General features: G+C 40.7%; 1 protein-coding gene across 1 annotated transcript in view; it reads right to left on the bottom strand.

Annotated features, from left to right (window-relative positions):
* Positions 1-27,413, bottom strand: part of LOC141084707 (protein-lysine methyltransferase METTL21E-like) — a 31,447-nt gene extending 4,034 nt beyond the window's left edge. Inside the window, exons 1-4 of the mRNA XM_073569582.1 lie at positions 27,352-27,413; positions 25,613-25,668; positions 17,383-17,543; positions 2,153-2,270 (exon numbers count right to left, since the gene is read on the bottom strand). Coding sequence (XP_073425683.1) covers positions 2,153-2,270; positions 17,383-17,543; positions 25,613-25,668; positions 27,352-27,413 — 397 coding nt within the window. The remainder of the gene's footprint in view (positions 1-2,152; positions 2,271-17,382; positions 17,544-25,612; positions 25,669-27,351) is intronic.
* Between the last annotated feature and the right edge of the window lie 324 nt (positions 27,414-27,737).

The raw sequence follows: 27,737 nt of genomic DNA, 5'->3' as shown, positions 1-27,737 counted from the left end.
CCTCTCTGCAGTGCAGGGTCTCTTCTGCATTTGTTCTGCCCATTTGAGTAAAGGTCAGTGCTGGTTTGTTGTGTTATAGCACCATCTAGTGGTGGCTGAATTTATAACCTGTGTCTTTAGCAGTAAATAGAGTGTTGCATTGTGGGATTAAACCAAGGTATGTTGGTAAGGGGAAGCTCCATTTTCTTCTGTGTACTTCCTGGGACACACGTGTTTATTTGCTCCAACTTGAGTTTGCTATCCTGGTAAAGCATATCTGGTACGATTAATATCTCTGTTCTTGCAATACAGTATTGTACAGAAATGTGATTAACTGTATAGCAGCCAGTACATAGGAGATGTGATTATTAGAGAGATCTGTGTATTTCCATGTTCAAATTTGCATCACACTGTATACTTTCCTGTTAATTGTAAAGTATCAGCTGTCTGATTACTTGCCCAATACTTACCTATGTTGTTTGTATTCTTATAGTTTTACCACATGTTCTATACTATTCACCAATAAACAAGTTAGACTACAGAGAACGGTCTGCTTATTTGGAAGACAGAAGTGGTTTATGCTGTATGCCAGACGGCACACCATATCAACGGGTATGAACACAGAACAACCTTCCTGCTCCCTGCCTCATATGCAACTCACCCACAAGGTGGAACTCCATCTTGCATATGCTTGAGAGACTGTGTGAGCTGCAGCAGGCAATAGTGGAGCTTTTATAAACAGCAATATTGCACCTACACATTTGTTGAGTATTATCACCTGGTTAAGAGAAAGATTTCTACATACCAATCCATTGGGTGCCATTGGGTGATTGCTATTCCTATTACACATAAATTGGAGGAATTGAAATGGGTACTGTGCAATCTATGCATGACTTGTGCTATAAGTTAGTGTTGCAGAGGATACAGATAAGTCATCAAACTATTTGACAAGGGAGATAATATCTCCCTAATTGCTCACTGGGTAAATGTAGCAGTGGCTGGACCTGAGGCAGAAAGAGTTTTGGCACAAGTCCTACCACCTCCGAGGATTGCACTGTACTTCTCTGTCCATGTTGCCACCGCTTCTTCATCCAGTCAATGTAACACTTGCACAGCCAAGGGGGAAACAACAGCAGGCTGTTCTGAAACCAATCTATTTAGGGAATAAATACCAAACCACGCAGGAGCTATTGGTCCACCTCCTCTTTCAGTCAATATAACGCCAGCGCGACCAACTTCAGCATAGCCAGGGGGAAATTACAGTATTCTGTTGTGAAAATCATATCTTTGTGGGGAAAATCTGACACCACGCTGGACCTGTGAATGGGGATCAAATAACAGATAGACGTGTGGTTGGTGCTGATAAATATCAAGCCCGGCCTAGTAGTGTGCAATAACAGGCAAAATCTCATAGCAGCTGTGGGCCTAGCCGGTTTAACGCACATCCATTGCCTGGGGCATGTGCTGAATTTGGTGGTGCAGAACTTCCCTAAAAATTACACAGATATATCAAGCCACAGAACCCCAGCCAGTGGAGTCATCAAAAAGCAGAAGCGACTGCTGTATGACTTGGGACTCAGACTGCTAGGTTGATTTGTAAGGGCTTAAGTCGGAAGTCGTATGATCATAGTAGTCAGGTGCCAATTCTGCACTCTCTGCAATGGAATAGGAAGAAGATAATGCAAAGGAACAGGAGCCGCTCAGCCTTCCAATCTAACACCTTTTCAACATCTTGATGCGCCACCATTCATGCAGCGGTATTCGGCCCTAGTGAAGAACGCATAACGTCCTGTTGAGGAAGGTGTTGTATTTGACCAGATAGCAGGCACAAAACGACCACATACTTTCCCTGCAACAGCTACACACCACCACCATCAGCAGCAGCACATTAAAATTCTTTGTTTGGCCTACAAATGGCAAAGAAATGGCTGTCGAGATTTAGTTATTTGCTACATTACTCGTGTAGACACAGCGGTACATTAAATTTATTTGTTTGGCTTATAAATATCAAAGCGATAGCTGCTGAGATTTATTTATTTGCCACACTATACTTATAGCCACATCGGTACACTAAAACAGTGCCACCCAGAAAGAGAAGACTTGAGCGACATATGAGTTATGATTTATGGAAACATTTATCCTTATTTTTTACATTTAATTTAGAAATACTTACCAAGTAGACTAGCCACAATTGCAACTAGGCCGGTCCCAGAACCAATTTCAATTATGCTTTTATCTTCCATACATAACTCTTTTCCATGTTTCTCCAAATAATAGCACAACACAAGGGCCTGTGCAAAAAAAAATATTCTGCATCAAAATTCAGAACTTCAGCAGCAATATCAGCACACTGGATATTATTCCCTATTTTAATAGGAACTGTCAGGACCTTTCGGGTCTACTAATTACATTGCTGGCTAGAGTAAAAGACAAGCTTAGACGTCTTATTGGCTGCAAATAATTATTCCGTCTTTGAGAAAATCAACTTTGAATCTTTATGTAAATAAGTTGATGAGAGCACCAAGGGTGGCCCGATCTCCGTAATGTATCAATCTTCTGCTAATATGAAAACTGGCTTGTTGCTTTAGTTTACTTTTTTTTGTTATTTACTCAATTCCGGCAAAACATCTAAATGTCATAGGGTTGTAAAGGGCAAGTCCAGCTTAGGGAAAGCTGTGGACTGCCCTTGTAAAGCTATGGGGCTTCTAGGTCTATTGTATTGACCCACAGGGCCTAACAGGGTCAATGTTCCTGCTTTTACCCATTTGCAGACCTGATGAGGATGCTGTCCTTGGATATATTGCATGAGGCATTTTATACTTCACCCTAGGGACGTCACATATTGGGTGAGACATTTCTTTTTTTTTCCATTTGACACTGTGTCATAATGATATTTGTCTCCATATGCTATATGCTCTGTTTGTGACCATGGTCATTCTAAGGCAGAGTAGCGGAGCATCAATCCACAGGTCTATCTTCTCTATTAATGACTTATCCACCACTGCGGCTGTCTATTCACTATACAACACCTATGTGAAATGAAGGTGTGTATCTCTTTTTCAGTGATTTGTCCACCATTATGTCTGTCTATTCATTTATATTACCTATGTGTAACAAAGGTGTTTTCTTTTAATACTACCTTCTACGTTATTTTATACTTACAGTTATGTGAAAAAGTATTTACCCTCTTCCTGATTTCATATTCTTTTGCATGTTTGTCACACTTAAATGTTTCAGATCACCAAACAAATGTACATATTAGACAAAGATAACAAGTAATCACAAAATGCAGTTTTTAAATGAAAGTCTTTGTTATTAAGGGAAAAAGAAATCCAAACCTGAAGGTCCCTTTGTGAAAAAGTGATTGCCCCTTAATCCTAATAACTGGTTGGGTCACCCTTAGCAGCAACAACTGCAATCAAGCATATGCAATAACTGGTAATGAGTCTTTTACAACGCTCTGGAGGAATTTTGGCCCACTCATCTTTGCAGAATTGGTGTAATTCAGCCACAGTGGAGGGTTTCTGAGCATGAACCAAATTTTTAAGTTCATGCCACAGCATCTCAATCGGATTAAGGTAAGCACTTTGACTAGGCCCCTCCAAAGTGTTAATTTTGTTTTTCTTAAGCAATTTAGAGGTGGAGTTTCTGGTGTCTTTTGGATCGTTGTCCTGCTGAATAACCCACATGCGCCTCAGCTTGAGGTCACAAACAGATGGCTTGACATTCTCCTTCAGGATTTTTTGGTAAACAGCAGAATTCATGGTTCCGTTTATCACAGCAAGTCTTCCAGATTCTGAAGCAGCAAACCAGCTCCAGACCATCACACTAGCACCACCATATTTTACTGTGGGTATGATGTTCCTTTTCTGAAATGCTGTGTTACCTCTATGCCAGATGTAATGGGACATACACCATCCAAAAAGTTCAACTTATGTCTCGTCAGTTCACAAAGTATTCTACCAAAAGTCTTGGAGATGATCAAGATGTTTTCTGGCAAAACTGAGAAGACCCTTTATGTTCTTATTGCTCAGCAGTGGTTTTGTCTTGGAACTCTGCCTTGCAGGCCATTTTTGCCCAGTCTCTTTCTTATAATGGAGTCATGAACACTGACCTTAACTAAGGCAGATGAGGTCTGCAGTTCTTTGGATGTCGTTGTGGGGTCTTTTGTGACCTCTTGGATGAGTCATAACTGCGCTCTTGGGGTAATTTTGATCGGCCAGCCTCTCCTGGGAAGGTTCACCACTGTTCCATGTTTTGACATTTGTGCATAATGGCTCTTACTGTGGTTTGCTGTAGCTGCAAAGCTTTAGAAATGCCTTTATAACTTTTTCCAGACTGATCTCAATTACTTTGTTTCTCATTTGTTCAATAATTTCTTTGGATAGGGGCATGATGTCTAGCTTTTGTGGTTCGCTTGGTCTACTTCACTTTGTTAGTCAGGTTCTAGTTAAGTGATTTCTTGATTGAGAACAGGTGTGGCAGTAATCAGGCTTGAGTGTGGCTAGGGAATTTGAACTCGGCTTCCCAAAGATGTGCTAAACCACAGTTAATTCATGTTTTAAGAGGGGAAGAGGCAATCACTTTTTCACACAGGGACCTGTAGGTTTGGATTTCTTTTTCCTATAATAATAATAATAATAATAATAAAAAAGACTTTAATTTAAAAACTCCATTTGTGTTTACTTGTGTTATTTTTGTCTAATATTTAAATTTGTCTGGTGATCTGAAACATTTAAGTGTGAGAAACATGCAAAAGAATAGGAAATCAGGAAGAAGCCAAACACTTTTTCACACAAATGTTCAGATTAAAAGCTAAGTTTTACTTTTCTCACCTTGCTACTGTACTCTTGAACATGTGAGTTTTAGGAATTGGACATTGATCAGAGCTGCTGGCAATTTGTATCTTTCTGTCTTGTCCTCTGCTATATTTTGCCACTGATAGCTGGCATGCTGATGTGAGCTGTAGGCCATAGAAGAGGACATCGCGCATTGTGTGAGTGAAGGAAAATAAAAAGTATCATTTATTTTTAATGCGTTGGTAAAGAAAGGAAGAATGGACAATATACCTGGAAAGGACCCAGCATGGGGATCATTTTACCAGGAAGGGGCCCAGCTCCAAAATAGGAAACATTGTACCTGTCACGAAGTGACACGACCCAACGGGTGGTCGGTTAACGGACGGGACAACACACTCACAACGGGGATGGTATAGGTGAGAGGAAGGCCCTACCAATAGGGCTACCAGATTGCCAGTGGGGGAAAAACTGAAATTAACCCCCAATGGTCCAAAAGGAAAAAGTTTTAAACTGAGTGGAACCAGAGCTGCCACAAATCTAAAAATGGATTGTGACAGTATGACAGTACCCCCCTTTCAATAAGGGGCCCCTGGACCCTCAACACCAGACCTCACCAGAAAATGACACTTGGTGAAGACACCTCGATCCACCAGAGTTCACCTCTGCAGACACCTAACCCTCAGGTTTACGACGAATGTAGCCCGATGGAGGTGACAACAATGTAGGCTCCGGAGGCGCCACAAATCTCCATACCACTGACCTGTGGAATGAGTTGTGTATGTGCATTACTGGAGGCAACCAGCTAGAAAGTCCCAGGGGCTGAGAATGGCCAACACCCGATATGGCCCGATCACCCTAGAACTCCAGGTCCCAGTAGCACACTTCCACCTGATGTTTTTGGTGGACACCCACACATACTCGTTCACACACAGGTCAGGACCTGAAAATTTATTTCCAAGCATACGTTTGCCACAAGATGTTGAGTTGAACTCTTTGAGGAACCAACAACAGAGGCGTCATCACACTCATTCCCCCACTATGCACAGAGGGAACCACCACCCTCCCCTGACTACTTCTCCTAAGAGGACAACAACACTCAGGCTATGTACCCATGTTGCAGAGATGCTGCGGAAATTTCCGCAGCATTTCCGCAATTCCCGCAGCGGGAAAATGCATGCGAATTCGCATGAGTTTTCCCGCAGAAAACAAGCGTTTTCCCCGCGATTTTCACGTGTGGAATTCAAGCTCTTTCCAAGTGATTTGAAGCATCGCTTGTAATGTGATTGACAGGTTGGTCACACTCATCAAACATAGTGTTTGACGAGTGTGACCAACTTTTTACTATTGAGGCTGCCTATGCGGCATCAATAGTAAAAGATAGAATGTTAAAAATAATTTAAAAAAAATAAAAAATCGTTTTATTCTCACCTTCCGACGTCCCGCGCAGCGTTCCCGATCCTTGCGATGCTCCCATCCCAGCAATGCCTTGCGAGACCTTTGATGACGCAGCAGTCTCATGATACTGTAGCGGTCTTGCGAGACCACTACGTCATCACAGGTCCTTGCCGCAAGTCATTACTGAGAACGGGAGTTGGCGGGAGCATCGGTAAGGCTGCGCCGGAAGGTGAATATAACCCGATTTTTTATTCTTTTTTTTACAGGGATATGGTACCCAGGGCCTGGAGGACAGTCTCCTCTCCTCCAGACCGTGGGTACCATCCGCACATGATCCGCTCACTTTACGCATAGTGGGCATAGCCACATGCGGAAAGTAAGTGGATCAATGCATTCCTATGGTTGCGGAATCGCCGCGATTCCGCAAAAAGAATGAGCATGCTGCTTTTTTGCCGCGATGCGATTCCACCTCGGAAAAAAACGCAGCATTAGCACAGCATGTGCAGAATGCCATAGGAATGCATGAGGTGCCTTCTGTATGTGTTTTTGCAGCGTTTTCCGCAACATGGGTACACAGCCTCAGGGTTAACTTGTGGTGAGGGTTGAGTCTTGCCCCTACTCCCTGGCAACACCTCTGCTGCCCCCACCGGAGAAGAAGCGGTAGGTTGCAGAAAGGCGGCAGAGATCGTAGCTCCCTGGCTGCAGTCCTTACACGACTGGTCCCAGCTGACTACTTCCCTGGACCACCAATCTATGACCGGGTTGTGTTTTTTCAACCAAGGGAGGCCTAAAACAATAGGAGTTGGCATACCCTCCAAGATGTAGCACTACAGGGACTCCTCATGACAAGTCCCTATCTGCAGGTGTATATAGTCTACGACGGGTCACCCTCCCCTGGCTGAGTGGGACAGAGTCAATGGCCTGTACGCTTAGTGGTCTCACTAGTGTCCTTACCCATCAGGCCATGGGTTTGAACAAAGTGAGCATTCACCAAATTGACTCCCACTCCACTGTCCACCAACACTGGTACAGTCTCTGTTACCCCACCAACCACCACCTCAGCAGGTAAGGTACACTGAGAAGAGAAAATGGAGGATATATACACACCCTGGTCGCCTCCCTCCAACCAATCAGGGGGACGCGGCTTATGTGACGGTTATGATAATTTGGCGCAAGCTGGGCCGACTGATGAAATGACCAGTCTGCCCACAGCAGAAACATTCCCCCATACCATAGCAAACCACGGGCAACCTTGTTTGAGATGCAACTCCTCCCACCTGCATGGGTTCGTCCATCTGCACTGGTGTGTCCTCCTCCCTAGAAAGAACAATAGGGGGCAGATTTGATGTATGCCTCTCCCTGAGGAGTCTATTCACCTGGATAGCAAGGGACATGGTGGATTTCAAAGACCTGGGGCAGCCTAGGTGACAGACCCTGACAAAAAAGGCTCCAAAGGGCAGGGTCATTCCACTGCATGTCAGTGGCCCACCTCCTGAACTCTGAGCAGTACTCCTCAGCTGGCCGACCCTGCTGCTTGATTTTACGAAGTTGATTCCGCCAGTGAGATGCCATCAGGATCCCCATACACCAGCGCCAAAGCCATGAAAATCTCGTCCACTTACCACAAAAATGGAGAATCGGTCAGCAGGGAGAAGGCCCAGGATTGTGGATCACCCTTAAGAAGGGAGACTATAATCCCCACCTGCTGTTCCTCACTCCCTGAAGAACAAGGGCAAAGCCTAAAATACAGCTTGTAGGTTTCTTTGAACACAAACTTATCTCTCCCTCCAGAAAAATGGACAAGAACAGATATTTTTGGCTCCGGTTGAGCCTGTATCTGAGCCGAGACCCAGAACCCCAACAACTGATGCAGCTGCTGCCTCACCTGATACCGCAGCTCCTTAAACTCATCAGTGAGGGCCTGGATCAGTTGGGCAAAGGTCTGCATTTGAGTCATGGCTCAATGGAAAAAATGTGACGACTGGTGATAATGTCAAGAAGTGACACGACTCAATGAGTGGAATGAGGGATGGTCACCACCTGAGCTCCAACCTGAGCCTGTCCCTGCACTCAACTAATGCCCTATGCGGGTCCTCCTCCAACCGCCATCAGGATACCTCGTCCCTCACTGTCACCTAAACTGCCCTGGCTAGTGCAGTGGCCGGCATAGGGCGCTAGCCTAGACATTACAGAAAAATACACACAGACGGAAGTGACAAACACCAAAGGGACAAGGTAAAAACACCACACTTAGCTTATGTACACCACTGCTAAGCTCCACACCAGAGATAACAACAGCAACTGGACTCCAAACACAAGTATCACCAACAGTCAGCTGATGCATCACGTAACCTTTTAAAGGATAGTGGAAGTGGTCACCATCTGCATTAGCTGACCCAGCTGCACTGCAGTAACACCAGATTGCCAGCTATGGAAAACCGACAATAACCCCCGATGGTTCAAAGCAAAAACATTTTTAAATTGAGTGGAACCATAGATTCCACAAATCCAAAAATGGATTGTGACAATACCATAAAGGGGCCAAGGATGGGGACATTGTTGGAAGAGGATCAGGAAGGGGAAATTATACTAAGAAGAGGCCCAGGATGAGGGACATTATAGCAGGAAGAGGCCCGAGGCAGGTAATATTATCAGAGAAGGAGCCCAAAAAGGGGGACATTATTACAGGATGAGGAGACATTATTTCAATATGAGGGCCAGGACAGGGGACATTATCACAGAAAAGGGCCAAGATGGGTGAAATTAGTACAAAAAAATGGGCCCAGGATGAGGAATATTATTACAAGAAGGGACCAGGACTGGGTACTTTATTACAGAAAGTGTTCAGGATAGGGGAGATTAATATAGAAAGAGGCCAGGACTGGGGCCATTATTACAAGGAGAAGGAGCCTTGACAGTATGTTATTACATGGCGTGTGAAAACAAATGTCTTTATAAGATCTAGAATGCTACAAGGGCCTATACATGTGACCAACATGCAGGTTGGGGCTCAGGTCAAAATTTTGCATTAGGGCTCATCGGACTCTAGTTATGCCATTGGTTAAAATACAGGGTGGGCCATTTATATGGATACACCTAAATAAAATGGGAATGGTTGGTGATATCAACTTCCTATTTTCTTTATTTCTTTCTCTATGTGTTTCAAAGTCTCAAAGAAGGTGAGTGCAATCTGATTTTACATATTGTTTTTCTTGTGAAATTCTCAATAAGTTTGATGTGTCACATGACCCTCTTCCCATTGAAAAAAATAAAGTTGGATCCAAAATGGCCAACTTCAGAATGGCTGCCATGGTCACCACCCATCTTGAAATGTTTCCCCCCTCCCATATATTAATGTGCCACAAGCAGGAAGTTTATATCACCAACCATTCCCATTTTATTTAGGCGTATCCATATAAATGGCCCACCCTGTATTGCTTGGTATCAATATTGGGCATTTGAAATGCAAAATAAAGTATGTAATAGAAATGTAATCAGGTCGCAGTAAGTGTATATTATTCTAACTATTCTATAAGACTAATAGCATAGTATATTCATTAGCTAAATTCAGCACCCTTCCTTTATACTTAATGTTTGACCCTATACAGTGACCTTTATTAGTAACTTTTGATGGATTGTGTTCTGGAATTGTCATTATTGTGACTTGATGCCCATGTTTGTGACACTAGATGATTAGAGGCTGCAGACAGCTGGAGGTGGCTAACACGACCATTCATTGTTACTGGACAAAATCCCGGAAAAATATATATCTTTCTACAGTAGATAGAAAAATTTTAAAATCTGAGAGTCCTCAGTAGTTGATACCTTTTAATGGCTAACTGAAAAGATGGTAACACATTGCAAGCTTTCGAGACTACTCAGGTCTCTTCATCAGCATAATTCAAAAACTCACGCTCATCTAAATTTACTGAGGATGTCACTTATGATGCACAAAAACCAGACGGCAGCAGGAAAAGATTGTTCTGATAATGTGCTTATTGCCAAGAATTCTGCCAAATCAGAACTGAACTGTGGCATAGTGAAACAACAGAAGGTATCACCAGAAAATATCCTGATAAGTGACCTTACACAGAAAACTCCCAGGTCCTTTGGGATTTTGGCACTGAAGGACATGGATGGTGGCCCACCCTCAGGGTACCTACCAATAAATAGAACGAGACATTGTTGCAGTCCCCGGCTAAATATATACTTTCATCTTTATTTTTTTTTTGCATCTTTAAGACTCCATATCCATACGTAATATTTAACCAGGAGCCTGGACATTTGTGCTGTGATTGTAAACCAACACAATTATAAACCAACAATTATATGCTAAATCTTGCTTTGTTTCTTGCATCAACCAATTGGAGCATAGCTTCTACTTTCTAAGTTGTTCTAAAATGTAGAAAAGTGTCAGAAATTGATCATAAATTAAATAGATGTTGTTGGGCAAATCTGAAAATCTATATTATTATGTCCAAGGGCTTTATCTAAATATTGCATTCTGCTCAATTGCTATCATTTTAAAATATTTACACCAGAAATCTTGTGAAACATATTGAAAAATTTGCTTCAAAAAGTGCAGGTATTCTGAAGACGTATGAGTCCAAAATGTAAGCAGCATAAGAGGAAGATACATGCATGTACAGTTGTGGCCAAAAGTATTGACACCCCTGCAATTCTGTCAGATAATACTCAGTTTCTTCCTGAAAATGATTGCAAACACAAATTCTTTGGTATTATTATCTTCATTTAATTTGTCTTAAATGAAAAAACACAAAAGAGAATGAAGCAAAAAGCAAAACATTGATCATTTCACACAAAACTCCAAAAATGGGCCAGACAAAAGTATTGGCACCCTCAGCCTAATACTTGGTTGCACAACCTTTAGCCAAAATAACTGCGACCAACCGCTTCCTGTAACTATCAATGAGTTTCTTACAATGCTCTGCTGGAATTTTAGACCGTTCTTCTTTGGCAAACTGCTCCAGGTCCCTGATATTTGAAGGGTGCCTTCTCCAAACTGCCATTTTTAGATCTCTCCACAGGTGTTCTATGGGATTCAGGTCTGGACTCATTGCTGGCCACCTTAGAAGTCTCCAGTGCTTTCTCGCAAACCATTTTCTAGTGCTTTTTGAAGTGTGTTTTGGGTCATTGTCCTGCTGGAAGACCCATGACCTCTGAGGGAAACCCAGCTCTCTCACACTGGGCCCTACATTATGCTGCAAAATTTGTTGGTAGTCTTCTGACTTCATAATGCCATACACACGGTCAAGCAGTCCAGTGCCAGAGGCAGCAAAGCAACCCCAAAACATCAGGGAACCTCCGCCATGTTTGACTGTAGGGACCGTGTTCTTTTCTTTGAATGCCTTTATTTCTCCTGTAAACTCTATGTTGATGCCTTTGCCCACAAAGCTCTACTTTTGTCTCATCTGACCAGAGAACATTCTTCCAAAACGTTTTAGGCTTTTTCAAGTAAGTTTTGGCAAACTCCAGCCTGGCTTTTTTATGTCTCGGGGTAAGAAGTGGGGTCTTCCTGGGTCTCCTACCATACAGTCCCTTTTCATTCAGACGCCGACGGATAGTACGGGTTGACACTGTTGTACCCTCGGACTGCAGGGCAGCTTGAACTTGTTTGGATGTTAGTCGAGGTTCTTTATCCAACATCCGCACAATCTTGCGTTGAAATCTTTGTCAATTTTTCTTTTCCGTCCACATCTAGGGAGGTTAGCCACAGTGCCATGGGCTTTAAACTTCTTGATGACACTGCGCACGGTAGACACAGGAACATTCAGGTCTTTGGAGATGGACTTGTATCCTTGAGATTGCTCATGCTTCCTCACAATTTGGTTTCTCAAGTCCTCAGACAGTTCTTTGGTCTTCTTTCTTTTCTCCATGCTCAATGTGGTACACACAAGGACACAGGACAGAGGTTGAGTCAACTTTAATTCATGTCAACTGGCTGCAAGTGTGATTTAGTTATTGCCAACACCTGTTAGGTGCCACAGGTAAGTTACAGGTGCTGTTAATTACACAAATTAGAGAAGCATCACATGATTTTTCGAACAGTGCCAATACTTTTGTCCACCCTCTTTTTATGTTTGGTGTGGAATTATATCCAATTTGGCTTTAGGACAATTCTTTTTGTGTTTTTTCATTTAAGACAAATTAAATGAAGATAATAATAACAAAGAATTTGTGTTTGCAATCATTTTCAGGAAGAAACTGAGTATTATCTGACAGAATTGCAGGGGTGTCAATACTTTTGGCCACAACTGTAAGAGTCTGCAAAAATGGTGCAAGTTGTACCAAATCTATTAACATAGTGATTATGTTTTATTATTATTATTTATTACTATTATAGCGCCATTTTTTCCACGGCGCTTTACATGTGAGGAGGGGTATACATAATAAATACAAGTACAGTAATCTTAAATAATACAAGTCACATCTGGTACAGGAGGAGAGAGGATCCTGCCCACAAGGGCTCACAATCTACAACATTCATTTCATATATTTCCAACATTATAATTCAGCTTGTTGTAATATCACATTATTTATTATTATCTATTGCTTTCCATAAGCCTTCAGGCAATTTATTGCATCATTAGTAGCTGGGCGATTCCATGCTGAGAAGGAATATTTTCAAAATTGTCAAATATTTTGGAAATAGCTAATTTTTTGTAAGTTGGTACTTCATTACACATGGCATAAGGTGGCAACACTGTTTCTTTCAAACTCCATATATTTCCAAGATGGCAGAGGGTTGCATGTGAACACCTACTGTTCTTACTGGAATCATACAGTAACAGGCTATATTGGTAAGTGGATTACTATTAACTAGCAACATGCATAACTTAAGTTACAAAAGAAGTAGTGTTAGGAAACCAAAATACTATAATATCTTTGGTTCTGTAAGATTATTGTTTAGCACAAATTTTGCACATATCCATTGTAGACATTTTATCAGTAACGTAAGTTACCAAAAAGATAAGTTTTTGTAGGATTGAGAACTAAGCATAAATTAAGTTGTAACTTTCAGAGTTCTTGCGTGCGCTGTGCCCTTTTGACAGTGCACCGACGTGTGCCAAACGCACCATGTTGCATTTTGGTGCGCTTGGAGCACCGTCAAAAGGGCGCAGCGCACTCAATATCCTACTAGCGCACGTCCAGCTCACGGTGCTAAAGATAGGGTGTGCAGATCGCATGCAGCGATGTGCGACACTAGGAGGAGATGACCGGAGGGGGTGCAGCAGGGGGCGGGGCTTAGCGGCCGCCGTGCGCTGCGGGCCAAAACGCTAGTCTGAAGCTAGCCTAAAGATGATGAAATTTATTATGATGTCTGTCAAATTTTAAGAGAGGTTGATCCTCCCTTGAAAATGGGTTCTAGGGACATTTGGGAATTTTTTTATTAACCAGGAAGTTAAATGAGCAGTGAGCACAAATGTACATCCTTGTTGAAGCTCTTTATTAGCTGTGTCTGAATTCATTGGACTGGACCACATATGTAGGCCTAGATTAAAACTTAGTCTACATTATAGAAAAATATTCAGAATTAAAAGTCCTCAGTGGTTGATACCATCTTTTCAGTTAGCCATTAAAAGGTAACACATTGCAAGCTTTTGAGACAACTCCGGTCTCTTCATCAGGCATGACTAATACAAAATCTGAAGAATCACATATTTATGCACAACACAGCACAGAAATAACGCAATACATAAGACAAGTGACGTGAAGCAGAACTATCATTATAGGGGAGTGATAGACAGTTACGGCCATAAATATTGGACCAGTTCATAGATAAGAAGTGAAAGTTTTATTGTCCTCTGATTGGGGTCTGGTTCTGTGTTGTGATGCCCCACAAGGTCTTAGGAGCAAATTCCTTAATTGATGTAAAAAGACATAAATCCATGCGACACATTCATTCCTGCACTGTGAGTGTCAAAGGTTGTCATGAGCTTGTATTCACAGACTCTTCTGTTTCTCTGAGATGTGAAGTTACCTTTCATTACAAGTAATTTCATGTCCATGGTGCTGTGATCAGCCATACAGATATATATTTTTCTATCTACTGGCTAACATGGTACAAAGATATACATCTTTCCTGTAGTCTACATTATATAATTGATCAACGGTCATATTTTGTAATCAAAATTTCCACTCTGCAAAAATGTTGACAACTGAAGTATGAATATTGAATGATTACATTTGTATGCTAAATTTTAGTCTACATATGTAGTTCACACCAATGAATTCACATGCAGCCTATGATTCATCTAAATAAAGTCAGTTTGCCTTCTCAAATATGAACACTGACAAAGTTGAACACATGCTTTGTTTTGTAACGTAAGTTACTATATTGTGTTGTAATGTAAGTTACCTACATTTCTTGTAATAAAAACTATTGCATTTAACTTGAGAGGTTAAAATAAATTTGTTAAAGTTGCTTGGACTATGGTGTTTTAATACAATAAAAACAGTGCTTCTCCCCTGTTCACCAGAACAGAAAATTTGGCAGTCTCATGATATGGACAATTGCTTTTCCTTTTTGTGTAACGTAAGTTACCAAGTAATAACACTGTATTTTGTATTTAATTTGTATTGTTGAAAAATCAAACTGTGTTGAAATCTATTGAGAATAGTGTAATGTACAATATACATTCACTCATTTTTGTGCCTGCCTTCAAAGAACAGTCTATAGCCATTATTAACTCAGTTTTTGGCTTGTGACTGTAATGTAAGTTACCATGGAATCGCCCAGCTGCAGTGTATCAAATGAGGTATGAAGTGTTTTTCTATCTTTATATTATTGTGAATGGCTGTCCTATACAATTACTTATACAACCCCTGGCAAAAATGTTGGAATCCTTGGCCTTGGAGGATGTTCATTCAGTTGTTTAATTTTGTAGAAAAAAAAGCAGATCACAGACATGGCACAAAACTAAAGTCATTTCAAATGGCAACTTTCTGGCTTTAAGAAACACTAAAAGAAATCAAGAACAAAAAAATGTGGCAGTCAGTAATGGTTACTTTTTTAAAGCAAGCATAGGGGGAAAATTATGGAATCATTAAAAACACCAACAAGAAAAAACACTCCAACACATCACTAGTATTTTGCTGCACCACCTCTGGCTTTTCTAACAGCTTGCAGTCTCTGAGGCATGGACTTAATGAGTGTCAAACAGTACTCTTCATCAATCTGGCTCCAACTTTCTCTGATTGCTGTTGCCAGATCAGCTTTGCAGGTTGCAGCCTTGTCATGGACCATTTTCTTCAACTTCCACCAAAGATTTTCAATTGGATTGAGATCCGGACTATTTGCAGGCCATAACATTGACCTTATGTGTCTTTTTTCAGGGAATGTTTGCACAGTTTTTGCTCTGTGACAGGATGAATTATCATCTTGAAAAATGATTTTATCATCCCCAAACATCCTTTCAATTGATGGGATAAGAAAAGTGTCCAAAATATCAACATAAACTTGTGCATTTAAGATGTAATGACAGCGATCTCCCCTGTGCCTTAACATGACATGCAGCCCCATATCATCAATGACTGTGAAAATTTTCATGTTCTCTTCAGGCAGTCATCTTTATAAATCTCATTGGAACGGCACCAAACAAAAGTTCCAGCATCATCACCTTGCCCAATGCAGATTCGCGATTCATCACTGAATATGACTTTCATCCAGTCATCCACGATTGCTTTTCCTTATCCCATTGTAACCTTGTTTGTTTCGGTTTAGGTGTTAATGATGGCTTTCGTTTAGCTTTTCTGTATGTAAATCCAATTTCCTTTAGGCGGTTTCTTACATTTCGGTCACAGACGTTGCCCCCAGTTTCCTCCCATTCGTTCCTCATTTGTTTTGTTGTGCATTTCCTGTTTTGGAGACATATTGCTTTAAGTTTCCGGTCTTGACGCTTTGATGTCTTCCTTGGTCTACCAGTATGTTTGCCTTTAACAACCTTCCCATGTTGTTTTGCATTTGATCCAGATTTTAGACACAGCTGACTGTGAACAACCAACATCTTTTGCAAAATTGCGTGATGATTTACCCTCTTTTAAGAGTTTGATAATCCTCTCCTTTGTTTCTATTGACATCTCTCGTGTTGGAGCCATGATTCATGTCAGTCCACTTGTTGCAACATCTCTCCAAGGTGTGCTCACTCCTTTTTAGATGCAGACTAACGAGCAGATCTAATTTGATGCAGTTCTTAGTTTTGGGAATGAAAATTTACAGGGTGATTCCATAATTTTTTCCCTCAGAATTGAGTGATTCCATAATTTTTCCCCTATGGTTGGTTTAAAAAAATAACCATTACTGACTACCACATTTTTTATTCTTGATTTTTTTTAGTGTTTCTTAAAGCCAGAAAGTTGCCATTGGAATTGACTTTAGTTTTGTGCCATGTCTGTGATCTGCTTTTTTTCTACAAAGTTAAACAACTGAATGAACATCCTCCAAGGCCAGTGATTCCATAATTTTTGCCAGGGGTTGTACCAGCTCTTTTAAGTGGAATCTAGCCCCAGTTTTTTGTAACCCCATCTGAGAGCAGCATAATATAGAGGCAGAGATCCTGATTACATCGATGTATCACTTACTGGGCTGCTTGCTATATTTTATTTTTATAAAATCATTGTTTGCTGCTCATCTACCAGTTATTTGAATGTTAGACAGCACTCATGAATATGGAGGACTACTTGGCAGCAGGTTTACTATTCCCCTAGTGATAGTCTCCTGCTAACAAAAGTGATTTATCAAAACTACAGCGAACAGCCCAGTAAGTGACACATCAATGAATTCTGTGTCTCTGTCCCTACATTATGCTGCTCTTGGATTATGTGGCAAAATCTCTCAGAAGAAGCTATATGCGAAACGCGTGTCAGGGGTGTTCTTCTTTGGTATGACTTTCACTTCGGGTTTGCCTTGCTATTTATGGGATCTACAGGTATGCTTACATCAATATATGATTACTTTAGTGTGTTCACTTTGATAGTAGGACTTGTTCCATTATTTATTTTCGGATAGTATTTGTTAGGATTGGAGGGATTTACCCTGTAATATATGGCCTTGGTGAAGTCAACCCCTGTTTCCGCTCTGAGCCTCTACAGTTCCTCATGGAACTGTTCCTCCTGTTTTCTCAATGCTGTAGGATGGATGCCTTTTTCAGATTTTCAGTATCATTTTAAAGCATGAAGATTGACTTACTGAAGGCCAAACAGTAGCTCCATAAAGGTCTGTCGATTCCACTATTTTTATTTCATACCCAGCAAAGTTGAAACCTTCCCAGGCCACGCTTTTAAGACAAGCTGGAACATATCGCCGGTCCAAAATTTCTGGCACTATAATATCATCATTCTCATGACAATCTTCAACAAACAAGGAGAAAAACAAATGAATATGTTAATGAGCTGATTTCATAAATTATAAATCATACATTGTATTTATTGTTTTGGACTGTCAAATATAAGTAGTTATTACTGTAAATAACTGAAAAGTTTATGTAACTTTTACTCTAGATTGTAGCCCAAAAATTCTCTCCTCCAACAATATGTAATAGTTCATAAAATAAAAATAATGATAATAGAGACTAATCTCTCCACTGAAAAGTATCCTCCATATATTTAGTGAAAAAGTAAAAAGAATGAGTGAATATGGTGATCAGAGAGGCAAGAATAAAAGAAGTAATCCGTCTTTTTTTTGCTTTTCTTGCATTCCTGCACCCCCACCTGATTGACAATCACAATCTGCACTCCTCTTATACATGGTATACTTACTTCCATGCACTTCAACCCCTGTTTTCTTTTTTCTTTTTTTTTTTTTTTTCAGATTTCATCTTCAATTTGAGATTTCACTCTGCTTCTTCCTCCTCTATGATCTGCTGTCAATGCCATGATGCATCGGTACTGCATCTCATGACTAGCCAGTCCCACCTCTGCTTGCTGTAGCAACTGTCTCCTAATTGGACGTATTAGTACACAGGAGGCTGAGCTGCACAATCCTCCATTATAACTGTGTGACTCTAGATGAGTAATCATCTTCATCAACTATTTGCTTCTTTGCCCCTCACCCCTCATGGAGAAAGTCTGTGTTACATTCCAAGCAATTTCATCATACAGGGAGTTCTGGTAACTGAAATTGTGACCCTTCTTATCTCCCCAGGAAGAGAACATAAGGCCATATAATTGTCAGGTGGCCACCATGTGGTCACATGACCTAGCTTAAAGGGAACCTTCCAGATTCAATAATGCTAATTACCTGCAGCTACAGTTGTGGCCAAAAGTATTGACACCCCTGCAATTCTGTCAGATAATACTCAGTTTCTTCCTGAAAATGATTGCAAACACAAATTCTTTGGTATTATTATCTTCAGTTAATTTGCCTTAAATGAAAAAACACAAAAAGAATTGTCCTAAAGCCAAATTGGATATAATTCCACACCAAACATAAAAAAGAGGGTGGACAAAAGTATTGGCACTGTTCGAAAAATCATGCGATGCTTCTCTAATTTGTGTAATTAACAGCACCTGTAACTTACCTGTAGCACCTAACAGGTGTTGGCAATAACTAAATCACACTTGCAGCCAGTTGACATGGATTAAAGTTGACTCAACCTCTGTCTAGGGATGGGCGAATCCTGAAATACTCGGAATCGCTAGACTGTAACGAGTCCGAGTCGGAAACTCGCTATTCGTTGCAAGTCTAGCGAGTCCAATGTTAATGAATGGGGATGCGAGTATTGCAGTGATTCCTGTGCTGGGGAGAGAGAGAGAGAGAGAGACCTTTTTTTTTTTTTCCCCTGCTGACACAAAATCGCTAAGAAACTAGAATTGCTTGTATTAAACTCTGAAAAAACTAGGATTGCCATTGATTTGTATTGGACTCGTTACTGTGCGAGTAATCGCTTGGAAACTCGCAGAGTACCGATTCCTGCGAGTCCCCTACTACTCGCAGAGTAACGAGTCCTAACGAGTAGATTCGCCCATCCCTACCTCTGTCCTGTGTCCTTGTGTGTGCCACATTGAGCATGGAGAAAAGAAAGCAATCTCAAGGCTACAAGTCCATCTCCAAAGACCTGAATGTTCCTGTGTCTACCTTGCGCAGTGTCATGAAGAAGTTTAAAGCCCATGCCACTGTGGCTAACCTCCCTAGATGTGGACGGAAAAGAAAAATTGACAATAAATTTCAACGCAAGATTGTGCGGATGTTGGATAAAGAACCTCGACTAACATCCAAACAAGTTCAAGCTGCCCTGCAGTCCGAGGGTACAACAGTGTCAACCCGTACTATCCGTCGGCATCTGAATGAAAAGGGACTGTATGGTAGGAGACCCAGGAAGACCCCACTTCTTACCCCGAGACATAAAAAAGCCAGGCTGGAGTTTGCCAAAACTTACTTGAAAAAGCCTAAAACGTTTTGGAAGAATGTTCTCTGGTCAAATGAGACAAAAGTAGAGCTTTTTGGGTAAAGGCATCAACATAGAGTTTACAGGAGAAAAAAAGAGGCATTCAAAGAAAAGAACACGGTCCCTACAGTCAAACATGGCGGAGGTTCCCTGATGTTTTGGGGTTGCTTTGCTGCCTCTGGCACTGGACTGCTTGACCGTGTGCATGGCATTATGAAGTATGAAGACTACCAACAAATTTTGCAGCATAATGTAGGGCCCAGTGTGAGAAAGCTGGGTCTCCCTCAGAGGTCATGGGTCTTCCAGCAGGACAATGACCCAAAACACATTTCAAAAAGCACTAGAAAATGGTTTGAGAGAAAGCACTGGAGACTTTTAAGGTGGTCAGCAATGAGTCCAGACCTGAATCCCATAGAACACCTGTGGAGAGATCTAAAAATGGCAGTTTGGAGAAGGCACCCTTCAAATATCAGGGACCTGGAGCAGTTTGCCAAAGAAGAATGGTCTAAAATTCCAGCAGAGCATTGTAAGAAACGCATTGATGGTTACCGGAAGCGGTTGGTCGCAGTTATTTTGGCTAAAGGTTGTGCAACCAAGTATTAGGCTGAGGGTGCCAATACTTTTGTCTGGCCCATTTTTGGAGTTTTGTGTGAAATGATCAATGTTTTGCTTTTTGCTTCATTCTCTTTTGTGTTTTTTTCATTTAAGACAAATTAAATGAAGATAATAATATCAAAGAATTTGTGTTTGCAATCATTTTCAGGAAGAAACAGAGTATTATCTGACAGAATTGCAGGGGTGTCAATACTTTTGGCCACAACTGTATAGGGTTAATTTGCATGTTAATAACATTATGATGGTGCCCAGCCATAGTACTGAAAGTGCGGGAATGGGGAGAAAATTAACTTTATCTCTCCCGGAGGCTCCCGGCTTTCTGTCACAGAGGCATGCCCGGGGCAAGTTACAATTTCTGCTCACAGCACTGAGAGTGGCGGCTGGAAGCATGGCCTGGCACTGGCTGACAGCTCACTCTGCGCTGATGCTCTGCGGTCAGTGCCGGGGTGTGTCTACAGTTACCGCTCAGAGAACTGTGAGTGGTGACTGTGAGTGGTGACTGTAATTGCTCCAGTCACGCCTGCATTACTGAAAGCCAGCAGCTCACAGGAGAAATAAAATTGATTTTCTTCTGGATGCCGTACTTTCAGGCACCTTCATAATGCTATTAGCCTGCAGATTAATCATATATCTGTTGGCTAACAATGTTATCAGATCTGACAAATTCACTTTAAGAGAAGTATAACATAAATTATGAACTCATAAGGTAATACTAGCTGAATAATATGTATTGAACTATTGACAGGGTGAATAAAAAACCACAGTGTTACTTTAATAATGGCTCAACCAAGGAAAGAAGACTATAGTAAACAGTTTTAAATGTAATCTGTCAGCAGGTTTTCGGCATTTATTCTGAGAGCAAAATAATATAGGACAGGAGACTCTGATTCCAGGGTTGCGTTGCTTATTAAACTGTGTGATGTAGTTTCAATACATTCATCAGTTTCTCAGAGAGAGATTCACACTTTCTGATACAGCTTCTGTGAAGCTCAGTCAGACTAATTTGCGTACCCCAACCACTGATTGGCAGCTAGCTCACATTGGAAAGTGTACACAGGAAACTGCCAGTCAGGGTGTGGGCTCTGCTGCATCTCCAGAGAAAAAAAGGTATTATATGACAATGATCCCCAACTCCAGTCCTCAAGGCCCACCAACAGGTCGTGTTTTCAGGATTTCCTTAGTATTGCACAGGTGATAATTGCTTCACCTGTGCAATACAAAGGAAATCCGATCCGGGTCTTCTTTGGCTCTGCATGAACACTTACCATATTCTTCCATTTATATAGAACATTTGTGCAGGTGTAGCAAGTTTGACAATGTACAGTGTAAAATTAGAGGCAAATACGGGCAATTACAAATACTGTACTCCTTTATTCCCATGTGAAAAAGCATTGCCAAGTAATATTGGCTTTCTTTTCAACACTCATACATGGCAGAAGGATGATTTGGCTCCATATTTATTACACTGGTATACAGTAATTTTGGTGCCACCGATGTGCTGATTGGGAATATGACTTCAGTTTTGCCAGACTGGCTCTAGTTTCTGAGATATTTAATAGTTAATTACAGTAGAATTCTAGATTCAAAAAGTTGCTCTTATAGCATTACAAACCTACAAATTTAAATACAAATATATGGAATATTTCATTACATGAGACACTGTTTGTTAACCCTTTCGCGCCTGAGCCTGTTTTTGCCTTCGTGACCAGGCCAATTTATTCAATTCTGACCAGTGTCACTATGAGGCCATAACTCTAGAACGCTTCAACGGATCCTGCTGATTCTGACATTGTTTTCTCATGACATATTGTACTTCAGGATAGTGGTAAAATTTCTTAGATATGAACTGCGCTTATATGTTAAAAAAATCGAAATTTGTCAAAAATTTTGAAAATTTTGCAATTTTCAAACTTTTAATTTTTATGCCCTTAAATCAGAGAGTGATATCGCACAAAATAGTTAATAAATAACATTTCCCACATGTCTACTTTACATCTGCACAATTTTGGAAACATAATTTATTTTTTTTGGAAGTTATAAGGGTTAAAAGTTGACCAGCGATTTCTCATTTTTACAACAAAATTTACAACACCATTTTTTTTAGGGACCACCTCACATTTGAAGTGAGTTTGGGGGGTCAATATGACAGGAAATACCCAAAAGTGACACCATTGTAAAAACTGCACCTCTCAATGTACTCAAAACCACATTCAAGAAGTTTATTAACCCTTCAGGTGCTTCACATGAATGAATGGAATGTGGAAGGAAAAAATAAACATTTAACTTTTTTTCACAAACATTTTACTTTTTTTATTTTCACAAGTGTAAAAACAGAAAATGAACCACAAAATTTTTTGTGCAATTTCTCCCAAATACGCCGATACCCCGTATGTGGGGCTAAACCACTGTTTGAGCACACGGCAGAGCTCAGAAAGGAAGGAGTGCCGTTTGACTTTTTCAATGTAGAATTGGCTGGAATTGAGATAGGACGCCATGTCGCATTTGGAGAGCCCCTAATGTGCCTAAACAGTGGAAACCCCCACAAGTGACCCCATTTTGGAAACTAGACTCCTTAAAGAACTTATCTAGATGTGTCGTGAGCACTTTGAACCCCCAAGTGCTTCACAGAAGTTTATAACGTAGAGCCATGAAAATAAAAAATCATTTTTGTTCCACAAACATGATCTTTTAACCCCCAATTTTTTATTTTCACAAGGGTAACAGGAGAAATTGGACCCCAAAAGTTGTTGTCCAATTTGTCCTGAGTACACTGGTACCCCATATGTGGAAGAAAACTACTGTTTGGGCACACGGTGGGGATCGGAAGGGAAGTAGTGACGTTTTGGAATGCAGACTTTGATGGAATGGTCTGCGGGTGTCATGTCGCGTTTGCAGAGCCCCTGATGTGCCTAAACAGTGGAAATCCTCCACAAGTGACCCCTTTTTGGAAACTAGACTCCCCCAAGGAACTTATCTAGATGTGTGGTGAGCACTTTGAACCCCCAAGTGTTTCACTAAAGTTTATAATGTAGAGTCGTGAAAATAAAAAAATCATTTTTTTTTGCACAAAAATGATCTTTTAGCTCCCAATTTTTATTTTCACAAGGGTAACAGGAGATATTGGACCCTAAGAGTTGTTGTCCAATTTGTCCTGAGTACGCTGGTACCCCACATGTGGGGGGGCACCACTGTTTGGGCACACGGTGGGGCTCGGAAGGGAAGTAGTGATGTTCTGGAATGCAGACTTTGATGGAATGGTCTGCGGGCGTCATATTGCATTTACAGAGCCCCTGATGTACCTAGACAGTGGAAACCCCCAATTCGAATTCCAACCCTAACCCCAACACACCCCTAACTCTAGCCCTAACCCTAGCCCTAACCCTAGCCCTAACCCTAACCCTAACCCTAGCCCTAACCCTAGCCCTAACCCTAACCCTAGCCCTAACCCTAGCCCTAACCCTAACCCTAACCCTAACCCTAGCCCTAACCCTAGCCCTAACCCTAGACATAGCCCTAGCCTGCCTACCTGCTTTTTTTTTCTTTACTTTTTTTTTATTTTTGTGTTTTTTATTTTTTGTATTGTTGACTCATAGTAACGCCACTTCTCCTCTGATCTCACACTGGCAGATGATCAGAGGAGAAGCAGCGTTACTATGTGACAAGATCGCTGCCCGCCACATAGTAACGCCACTTCTCCTCTGATCTCACACTGACAGATGATCAGAGGAGAAGCAGCGTTACTGTGTGACAAGATCACTGCCCGGCACATAGTAACGCCACTTCTCCTCTGATCTCACACTGACAGATGATCAGAGGAGAAGCAGCGTTACTATGTGACAAGATCGCTGCCCGGCACATAGTAACGCCACTTCTCCTCTGATCTCACACTGACAGATGATCAGAGGAGAAGCAGCGTTACTGTGTGACAAGATCGCTGCCTGACACAGCTGTGCCAGGCAGCGATCAGCTGTGCCAGGCAGCGATCTAGTCACACTGTAACGCTGCTTCACCTCTGCTCATCTGTCAGCATGAGCTCAGAGGAGAAGTCGCGTTATAATGAGGGAGATCGCCGGGAAACAAGCAGCTTTCCCAGCGAGCTCTCTCATTGGCTGCTGTGACGCGACGTCATCAGGACCTGAACCAATCAGGTCTCGATGACGTCGGGGGTCCCAGCATGCATTGTGCACCGGGATCCCCGCGTTATAAGGTATGAGGGGGTCCCGGGGGGCACAAAACCGCCGACAGTAGATAAACGTCGGCGCTGCACAAAGCCCAGCAAGCGCCAACGTTTATCTACTGTGGGCGGTCGAGAAGAGGTTAAAGAATCAAAAGACCAAATGCTATTGCATTTGTTATCACACAAGTCACATTGGGGGAATGCATTAGTTTCACGGATGAATTTTCTCAAAAACTAGAACCAATTCAGCAAAAATAATGGGATTTTTGAATTCGGCAACCTGAAAATTCCATAAATCCATTCAAAAAACCTTGGCACCTGAATTTTTTTTTTTTTAGACCTGTGTTATCATTAAAGCCCATGCGCCCGTTATACATTTACACTAATTTCTTGGGTCAGCCAGTAGAACACAGTGGACATCTTGTATGGCTGTGTTTTCTGCTAACTAGTACTGAGCATGAGCATATACAGAATTTTCTTCATTCTAATTTTCTTAAATAATGTTGTTTTTTAATATTTCTACACTGGTGGTATATCAGCGACATCAAACCATGACCATAGTTCCAAGAAGACAATGTTTCGACTAATGGCAAAGAAAAGGATCTTTTACTCAAGCATAAATTCTAGGGGCGCAATGTGTTTTTTAGGCACCAGAGTCATGTCAGATCTTCAATAATCAGCTGTACAACCCCATTGGTAATGTGCTGTATAAAGATAAAGCAGAATATCACAGACAATACTTTGGACATACTGTTGGAGTCCGCATTTTTCCATTTGGAAATATCTGAACAATCCAATCCTTACTTTTGGTAACTGATCTTTATTAGATCCCCTTTTATAAATCTTTAATTTTGAATAAGGAGCTGAATTGTGTTTAGGGGCAGATCTTTTATTTTAAATATATAGGGCACTAGATGGAATAAGGATCACTCACTATGTAACACCTGGATACCGACACTTTTCTATGTATTGGAAGTGTCATTTCAAAGTTTGCCTGCAGGTGGCACTCATATGTAGGACCCAATACTTCCTGAGTGCTGTCACAGGGTTCACATACTTTATAGTTTCAGTAACATTTTTATTTATTTATTTACTTACCATAAGTAACATACTTTTTTTTGACAATTATTAGTAACAATTATTAGACACATTTCTCCTGAATTCCGAGATCTGATAAAACCACAGAGTAAATAGCAATGTGGAATTGGCAGGTCACATATCTACACAAAAATCACAATTACCTTGTTTGTCTGTCATCTTTTCTGAAGAAGTGACTTTTCCTTTTCTTGATAGTACACTACAGCAAAATAAAAATGACCATTAATTAAGGACCATAAAATGTTTTCGTTTTTGCGCTTTCATTTGTTTTGTGCACTTTCCAAGAGCCATAACTTTTTTTATTTTTTTTTATTGACATAGATGTATCAGTCTAGTTTTTTTTGCGGTAAAAGCTGTCGTTTTGAATAATAGCATTTATTTTGACATACAATATACTAAAAATTGGGTAAAAAAATCCAAGTGGGAAAAATCTGTGAAAAAAATGCAATTCTGCCCTTGTCTTTGTAATTTGTTTTTATGGTGTTGATTTTGTGATAAGAATTAACACGATTAGCCAAGGTAGTTCGATTACAGAAATACCAAACATGCATCAATGTTTTTCTATCTAAGTAAATAGATATCACAGTGATAGAGACCCTTTAATTAATTACGGTACATATGATTGATTGATTCCAATTGACAGATTGGAATTTTATGAACACACCAATACCAAATATGTTTAATTTTTTTTCTTTATTTTTAGACAAGGAAAAAGAGGAACATTTGAATTTTTAGATATTTCAGAAATGTTTGTATACTTTTTAAAACTTGATATTTTTACTTTTTGCATTATTTATTAGTTCCCTTAGGGGACTTGAATCTGTGATCCACAGTATTGCAGTATATGGTGAAAATATACACTGCTAAAAAAATAAAGGGAACACTTAACCAACACAATGTAGCTCCAAATCAATCACACTTCTGTGAAATCAACCTGTCCAGATATGAAGCAGCACTGATTGTGAATCAATTTCTCCTGCTGTTTTGCAAATGGAACAGATAACAGGTAGAATTAGCAAGAAAACCCCTATAAAGAAGTGGTTCTGCAGGTGGTGACCACAGACCAATTCTCTGTTCTCATCCTTTTTGGTTGTTGTTTTAGTCACTGATGCATTTTGACATTGCTCTCACCCCTAAAAGTACAGTAAAGTAGCATGAGGCGGTGTCTCAGGTAGGGCAGCTCAACCAGGATGGCACATCAATATGAACTGTGGCAAGAAGGGTAGCTGTGTCTGTCAACAAAGTGCCAGAGCATGGAGCAGATAGCAGGAGACAGGCCAGAACACCAGGAGAAGTGGAGGAGGGCAACATCCCAGCAGCAGTACTGCTACCTCCTCCTTTGTGCAAGGAGGAAAAGTAGGAACAGTGCCAGAGGCCTGCAAAATGACCTCCAGTAGGCCACTAACATCCATGCGTCTGCTCCAAAATGTCAAGACACTTAGGTAGGATGGAAGGATCATCCCCGTGCTGCCGCAAGAAGAATTCCAAAAATTGTATAGGTTTCAGCGTGGTTTATTCTATAAGTTTCAGGGTTCAGATGACCCCTTCATCAGGACTTACCACAAATATTGTACAAGAGTCATAGGCATACAGGGTTTAAGTACACATCAGCATTTGAAAACGATGCCCAATGGATCAGATGACACCCAGTTTCAAAGTTCAGGCTCATCAGAAAGTTCACATGAAGATTAAAAGTAATCAGAGAAATACAAATTAATATCTTACACATTTAACCTTATTTTTGTTTGTTGGATAACAAAATTGAAAAAGAGATATCATGGAAAGAGAAAAAAAAGTGGCGAGAAACATTCTCACTGAGAAAAAAGGTGGAATCGAACTCACATAGGAGTGATGGAATAAATTCAGAGGTGAAGGCATTTACTTTGAGTTACTGAGCTGGAGGGATGGACTCTTGAAGAACACAGATTGCCAACGTTGAACCATAGTTAAAATACTTTTTTATTAATAAACATTAAAAGAAATTTTTTCATATATATAAAGTGGAAATGTGTTTGTCAAGTTATTTGGGAGTATATTATACCACAAAAAGAAATTTTCTTAAATGAAAACGGGAGAGAATATAGTTGAAACAAACTAATAATTAAGAAATGGGGAGTTAAACACTAAAGCATACACCAAATGAGGATCTGGTCCTGAATCTAAAAAACAATTATAAAAATGAGTTTATAGGATCCTGAATTAAACTGACGAGAGAGATGATAAAAAAAAACCTTTTAAAATGTGAAAGCGCAAACAGCTTCACCGCGC

Source organism: Dendrobates tinctorius, unplaced genomic scaffold, assembly GCF_039654945.1.
Source record: "Dendrobates tinctorius isolate UK_male_01 unplaced genomic scaffold, ASM3965494v1 ptg000026l, whole genome shotgun sequence".
Lineage (NCBI taxonomy): Eukaryota > Metazoa > Chordata > Amphibia > Anura > Dendrobatidae > Dendrobates > Dendrobates tinctorius.
This window is presented reverse-complemented; position numbering and strand designations above follow the sequence as displayed.